This window comes from Chanodichthys erythropterus, chromosome 9, assembly GCF_024489055.1.
Source record: "Chanodichthys erythropterus isolate Z2021 chromosome 9, ASM2448905v1, whole genome shotgun sequence".
Taxonomy (NCBI): Eukaryota; Metazoa; Chordata; class Actinopteri; order Cypriniformes; family Xenocyprididae; genus Chanodichthys; species Chanodichthys erythropterus.
Window position 1 is genome coordinate 37712175 of NC_090229.1, and position 7969 is coordinate 37720143.

Genomic DNA, 7969 nt, shown 5'->3' on the forward strand with positions numbered 1-7969 from the left:
ATATATATATATATATATAATTCAGGTTGATTGGGACACTTTTTGCTATTGAAATGACTGGGGAAAAGTTTCCCTAGTGGCCTACATTTGTTCATCTGGAAATTAAAAAGTTCTTACAGATTTTATTCATTTGAATCTGATTGATCTTTTAATGCAGGTGATTCAGCATCTGAAGAGATACAAGCTAGTTGCTCTGGATGTAGTTGTTCCTAACAGTAACTGTATGTAATATTCTGTTGACTCATTTCTATCTCAGGTCGAGGGTTAAGAGTGAATAAAGCCTGTACTCAGTCGTCAGATACTGTTTGTGAGCCTCTGGATCAATTCTACTGCACTGAACGAATTAAAGATAGCTGTAGAAACGCTGAGAAACACTCTGAATGCAGCTCTGGACAATATATCAAACAAGCAGGTAAATGATAAAATGATATAAATATGCTGTTTATTGTTATCTGTGCTGCATTAGCAGCAGTTTAGGAAACAAACACAATATCTTTTCTGTAACTGTATGTCATTTTCTTCACAGGAACTCCCTCCACAGATACAGTATGTGCGGATTGTGAAGCTGACACATATTCAGACGGCTCTTTTTCATCCTGTTTACCACACACACAGTAAGTGTTCATTTATACTGTTGGTGTGTGCTGTTGATCATCATCTTCATCTGATCCTGGATATTATTCACAGATGTGAAGCTCTGGGACTCACTGAAACATCTCCAGGAACACGATCATCTGACCGGGAATGTGGAAACAACACTACTGCTTTATCAGTCATTGTCTCTAGTGCTTTAGTTACTTTAATAATAATAATAATTGCAGTAGTAAGTGTTTTTACAGTTATTCAGAAGAAGAAACAATCTAATCATTCAGGTAAGCTTTATTCATTTTGTTCTGAATGTTTTTCTAGTATGAGAAATAAAGTTGTTTTTTGAAAAACCTCAGTCACAATAATAGATTTCAGTTGTGATTTATTTAATAATATTTCGATCTTCTGTGGTTTGACTGTGAGAAAGCAATGCAAAACATTCTCTGCTTGTTCAAGCTGAAGTAGCTAATGCTTTCCTTCACTGTGTTTTCAGTTGTTGTGTGCTGATATAAATAAAAAAACGTATTGGAAGAAGAAGTGAAATTGTGAATCACCAATTACAGTCTAGAGACTCCTCAGGACTGTCTCCACATCAGGGCAGAGACCAAGACTACAATATTTTTAATACTTTAAATAAAGTCACTTTTCTGTTCATATAAAACACCAAAAATATCATGATGTTGGCTAAACAATTTCAAAACATTTTTAAAACCCAAAAATGAAAATAATGTCATTACTTACTCACCCTCATGTCGTTCCACACCCGTAAGACCTTCGTTCATCTTCAGTAAATGGAAATTTCCTCTCTCAAGATCCATTAATGTACTAAAAACATATTTAAATCAGTTCATGTGAGTACAGTGGTTTAATATTAATATTATAAAGACACAAGAATATTTTTGGAGCGCCAAAAAAACTAAATAACGACTTATTTAGTGATGGTCAATTTAAAAACAGTCATGAAGCTTCTGAGCGTTATGAATCAGCGTGTCGAATCATGATTTGGATCGTGTGTCAAACTGCCAATGGCTGAAATCACGTGACTTTGGCGCTCCAAACTGCAGATTCAACACAGATTCGTTTATGATCCGAAGCTTCCTGAAGCAGTGTTTATAATATTAATGTTGAACCACTGTAATCACATGAACTGATTTAAATATGTTTTTAGTACATGAATGGATCTTGAGAGAGGAAATGTCCATTTACTGAAGATGAACGAAGGTCTTACGGGTGTGGAACGACATGAGGGTGAGTAATAAATTACATTATTTTCATTTTTGGTTGAACTAACCCTTTAAATCTCTCCATTGTGTGTAAGTGAGCTCCAGTCCTCTAGGTGGCGCCCGATGGCGCGTGTAGTGGACGTCATCAATAAGCGCGAGGCAGGAGCAGCATGAACTGATGGGTTCAGATCACAATCGTTCAGTTTTATAGTTTACACAAATTAATCATATAATCATGCCGATGAAGGGAAGATTCCCCATTCGCAGGACGCTGGAGTATCTGCAGAAAGGAGAAATTGTGTTTAAAAAAACGGTGAAGATTATGACAGTCAATTATAACACACACGGAGACCTGAGTGAAGGAGCAAGGTCAGAAACACAACACTGCATCAATGTCTGCTCTCCTTACTGAAATAGTGTTTTCACTGGCAATAAAAATACTATATAATGTCAGAAGAAGAAAAATGATATTAAAAAGCACTCATGTATCAGAAGGATAATGTTTAATGTTATTTGACAGGAAGTTTGTGTTCTTCAACATTCCTCAAATCCAGTACAAAAACCCCTGGGTTCAGATAATGATGTTCAAAAACATGACTCCATCGCCTTTCCTGCGCTTTTACCTCGGTGAGTGTTTTATTCTCTGTTTCCCTCACTGTGACAGTGTTTATCTGTAACCTCTGCCTCTGTGTTCAGATGATGGAGAGCAAGTGCTGGTGGATGTAGAAGGAAAACACCATAAAGAAATCACTCAGCATGTCAGGAAGATCCTTGGCAAGTCCGAGTAAGTAGTGCATAATGTGCTGTAAAGCCCCATGAGATCAAACATGGGTCACACTTTATATTAGCTGTCTTTATAACTAAAAACTACTAAATATAGATGTTCATGTTAGTAATAGAGATGCACTGACACTACACCGATATGATTGAGTAATATCTGCTGATACCGATAGTTTGAGGGTTCTGCCTGTTATACCTTAATATCATTACAATTATTAATTTATCATATTTTTAATTATTATATTTTGAAAGAAATGCTATTATACTTAATTTCATCATCTTGTTTCAGAGAAACTGAAATTAATTAATTTAATATTAACATAAATTTGATATTTGAAAATTTGAAAAGATTAACTAAATTCTGAAGATTAAAATAATATTTCTTAACTTTCTGAATGTTATTAATTCATGTAAATACTATATGTGACCGTGGACCATAAAACCAGTCATAAGGTCAATTTTTTTTTTTTTTATATGCAATCTGAAATCTGAATAAATAATCTTAACATTGATGTGTGGTTTGTTAGGATCGGACAATATTTGGCAGAGATACAACTATTGGAAAATCTGCAATCTGAGGGTGCAAAATATGGGAAATCAGCTTTAAAATGATCCAAATGAAGTCCTTAGCAATGCATATCCACTCACAAAAATAAATTTTTGATATATTTACAGTAGTAAATGTACAAAATATCTTCATGGAACATGATCTTAATATCCTAATGATTTTTGGCATCATTTTGACCCATACAATGTATTGTTGGCTATTGCTACAAATATACCTGTGTGACTTATGACTGGTTTTGTGCTCCAGTGTCACATATTGAATATCAAACTGGTTTCTTAGCATTTTCTCTACACAAAGCACAAATTCAGTGCCCTCTTTTGATTGACAGGATATATCAGCTGTTTTTAAACTATCCATTATTGGTTGATATATTAGTGCATCTCTAGTTAGTATATAGTTGTTACTCTTGTTTCCAGAAGTCAGTCGCTAGTTCAGCCTTTTCAGTGACATCACGCGCTTCGTTAAAGATGGCAAGCGATGATTGTGTAGTCTGACATGTTTTTTAATGACACGACAAGAATTTAGGAGTCAAAATCACATAAAAATGTTGCGTAGTCTGAATCCGGCATAAGACAAAAAAATATACAATTGCATCGGTCTTGGAAAAAAATCAGCATTGATTGATATGTTGGTTATATTCAAAGTTTATTTGTACAATGTATTTTATAAAAAATATTGATCTGTTTTTTCATTATGTTAAAACCGCTAAATATGGGGCATGTGCAATGTTTCCCTCTGACGCTGTGCTGTTTCTTGAATTTTTGTTGAACTACTCCTTTAAGTGTGTGAAGTTATAATTTCATTTCCTTTATTTTTCAGTTTCATTTTAATTTGTAAAAATAAAAAGTCAAAGTTTAGAATGGATCTGCCTTGTGTAGTTGTAGTGAAACTTATTTAATAGCACCACCTAGCGGCCAACCAGTGCTAATACCAACATTCCCATGTTGAACATGCATCCCATCCTGATCACAGTGAGATGTGAGGTAATGATGTGTTTGTCTCTGTCTCTTTCTGCCCACAGTAAAGTTCTTGAAGCTGAAGCTCTGGCTAAAATGGAGTTGTCAAATCCCGCTAACTTTGGGCCCAAGAAATACTTCCTGCGGGAGTGTATGAGTGAAGTGGAGGGTCAAGTTCCTCATCCCGGTCTGGTCCCGCTTCCCAAAGAGATGACTGGCAAATACAGGGCCAAACTGGCTGTGGTCTCTGATGATTAAAAACTGTTTGGTGAATGTGAGAAACACTTTGGACTCTTTACAGTAAAAAAAAAAACATTTTTTTTGGGGTGTGTGAACAAGATTTTGTGTAAACTGTGATGGACTATGGAAAGCAGACTTATTTTATAAACTTAAAAATGATTTATTCTTGGGTTAGAAATGAATACTTCCTGACCACATTTTCATTCAGTCTGTTTTATTAATTATTAGTGTTACATTTATGATACCTGATATTGCTCAATGTAAACACACAACATTATCCAAAAGCTAATGGACAGGTTGTTAATATTGTTGCTTTGTTGACAAAAACATGAATAATTACAATTGCAAAAAGCGTTTCATTCAGCCACAATATGCTGCTGTTGTGTGTCTCACTGTATTATAATGGAATACTGCTTCAATTCATAAGAAATAAATGTTGAAACTAAAGCTCTTCAAATACAGTATGTATTCTGCACAGGAAAGCCTTGACGAGTTCATGTTAGTCAGCACTCGTCAGTCTGTTTGTGATGGGTACAATTAAATGAAGAATTAATAAAACATGCAATCAAGACTGAGGAGATTTAAGCAGAGCTGGAGGCAATTCTGATCACTTTAAGCACAGGTTCAACACTTGATGTGTCTGCATTAGTGCTAAATCATTTTGCTACAACAGAAAATCAGTATATAAATACAAAAAAAGATATATACAGATCTAAATTACATACACTATGATATCCGACATTGATTAGACTAATCAAATTTTGTGTTTCAAACAAGAAAAACGATACAGAAAGGTTTAGTAAACAGAATTTTCACGTTTGAGTGAACAATCACTGATGTTTCTGAGATAAAAACACTGGACATCAGGATTTATATCTAGTGAAATGCTGCTTATGCATTAGATTAATATCATAAGAAAATTATTCAAAGCTGTAGGTGTGTATTCATTACGGCTGGGACGATAAATCATTCAATTGTGAAATGGTTCTGGTTCGATTCTGAGATTTTCCGAATCCACCGCGATTCTGAGCCTACGCCAAGTTCACACTACAGGATTTCAAGTCCGAGTTAACGAGCTCGCCATCAGGTCCGGCTGAGATCGGGGGCATATCAGCGCTTGCCACACTTTATGTGTGAACAACGCATCAAAATCGCTCCCCGACGCCAGAAAAATACCTAGCATGCTAAATATCTGGAGCTGTCGGCCGCCTCGACATCCTGTGGCGTCACGTGTCACGACGAGAGCATAGGCGCCGATCCCGAGCACCCATGGAAAAACACGAGATATTCTTTATTCATTTTAATAACAAAGAAACACGATTGTAGCTTTCAGACACAACGTTCTCGTTTTCATAGGTAATTTATGGGCATCTTTATGGCGTTATTTTAATGACAAATGACCGTTTGCAAAAGACCCGCCCTCTTTAGTTACTGTTGCTACGTCCGACAAGCCATACCGCGCTCGTGTTCTCACGCCACGAAAAATACACTGTGGAGCAAAAAGGACACTGACTACACGTCTACAGACAAGACAAGGCAAGTTACTACTAGTTAATTTATAGCATCAAATAACATGCATGAACATCAGAAGGAATGCCGTTTCAACTGCGGAAAGAAGTCAGTACACACCATTTTTCAAGTTCAAGTCCACCAACGTTAATCTACTAAAGTCCTGTCCCAAATGGCACACTCCAGACTTGTGGACTTCCTCAGAGTCCACACTTTGGTGACGTCATGTAGTGCAGACCTATAGGGCCCTTGGCGCGAGTCCACGAGGGCACATTGAAAGGTATTTTTGGGACAGACTCGATCGTCACGCCGGAAATAACGGTCTGGTTGTTTTTTGACAGGAGCTGCAGGTTCAGGGATAATATTTAGCATCGAGAACAGGTTTCTTTTGCAAAATATTATCTCCATGTCAACTACACAGCCTGCTTTTGCTTATGCCACCTGGGCATTAGACAATATATACATGCTTATTTAAATAATGTATACAGTTGTAATAATACATAATGTTCCATTTGAACTAAGATTACAATTTTAACACATAATAAACATGTGCGTGAGTTTCAGATGAATTTACAGGTTTAAATAGGTTTACATATGACTCAATAAAGCCCTGACATTCGGTTCTATTTATTTAATGAATCATAATGCGATTGTATTATTCAAGGCGCTATTATTATGTTTGAGATATCAACCACTGGTCGATGACCATAATGTTTGTATAAACTGTAGGTAACAACTGGTAAAATGTACACCTAGGTCATAAAAGCCGTAATGATACCTACACTTATATATTTTCTTCTCAGCCATGTCATCAATTGCTCTTGAGCGAAATCTCCTCCCATCCCTTGTCTGATTGGCATTTCGCAAGGATTCCTGGGTAGTTAAAGTGTGCGGAGCCTGCATCTATGCGGGCTTCACGGAAGACTGCTTCAAGGGTACAAAGGGGGCGCTGCTGAGCACACTTCAGAGCATTAAAATGCTGAATGGGACGGCCTACGGACTCGTAGACTCGACGAGCACGCGCAATTTAAGTCCACGAGACCGAAAGTCCACATTTGGGACAGGGCCTAAGTCCCCTGACTGCTTTGTCGGACAACATGGTCGATTGGGCATTATGATTGGTTAGATCACCTGTCAATCAAACTCCCAGCGAAGGGTCAATTGTAAAGAGTGCATTATTGTTATGCGAAAACAATATATGTATAGTATTTCAGTTATCATTTGCTCATGGAAACCGAGGTGAATAAAAATGTGTTTTATACGCGTGTATTTCCCGTTCCACTTCTCGCATGTTTTCGTGACAAAATGTGGTTTGGGACTGGATCGAGTCGTTGAGAGCTCGTGTAGTGTGTAACCCCCTGTTGCAGATCATTTATGTAGTGTGAACACCACAACGACTCCACAGCAAGTCATGTAGTCTGAACAGCACAGCGATCTGTCGACATTTAAAGTCGTGTAGTCTGAACTAGGTAGTTTTTAACAGTAGATGGCACTGTGTTCCTTACACACACCACTTGAACCTTCTCCAAAATAATCATTCATAAAGTTTGAAAAGGTTGAAGTGAATTACAGGGGTGTTTGCAGTGGGTCTCGAGTCATAAAAGCAATCTGAGGTGCCGAACGCATGAGTGCTCGTCTTCCTGAGCATGCAATTAAAAACTAGCCTAGAGCGGCACCTGCCGTTAATAACTAATTCGGAAAATCTCAAACGATCTACCAATCGAGATGAATTGATTTATTCTCCCAGTCCTAATGTTCATGCTACACTCCTCAAGACAAAAGTGATTCAGAATAAACAAAATCTAAAAGTAGCTTTGTGCACGAAATACTGACTTTGTTGAACAAAAGCTTTACTTCAGAAATTTTAAGCGCATTGCATAAAAACCTACCCATTTAAAATGACTTGAAACAACCTATTAAAAAGGAAAATAACACTAAGGTTTTGTTCACATAAAATATCTACAATGCTTTTTTTTAGAATTTATTAAATTGCAAGTTTAAGTCAATGCAATTTGATTACAATTCTCTGTCTTTGTGTTTCTACGACTATTCTTGCACAGAAAATTCTCATTTGTTTTGCATTTTTGTCTAGTGCATCAGTGTGT

General features: G+C 36.8%; 1 protein-coding gene and 1 long non-coding RNA gene across 2 annotated transcripts; both read left to right on the forward strand.

Moving 5' to 3' along the window:
* The first annotated feature begins 264 nt into the window (after nucleotides 1-264).
* On the forward strand, nucleotides 265-760 carry LOC137026690 (uncharacterized). The gene is made up of 3 exons (XR_010895909.1): nucleotides 265-412; nucleotides 527-614; nucleotides 688-760. It is a non-coding gene; the product is annotated as an uncharacterized lncRNA (long non-coding RNA).
* Nucleotides 761-1925: 1165 nt separating this feature from the next.
* Nucleotides 1926-7964, forward strand: mrps25 (mitochondrial ribosomal protein S25). The gene is made up of 4 exons (XM_067395528.1): nucleotides 1926-2180; nucleotides 2332-2438; nucleotides 2508-2595; nucleotides 4181-7964. The coding sequence occupies exons 1-4, from the start codon at nucleotides 2047-2049 to the stop codon at nucleotides 4371-4373; spliced, it is 522 nt and encodes a 173-aa protein (XP_067251629.1). The 5' UTR covers nucleotides 1926-2046; the 3' UTR covers nucleotides 4374-7964.
* Nucleotides 7965-7969: the final 5 nt, after the last annotated feature.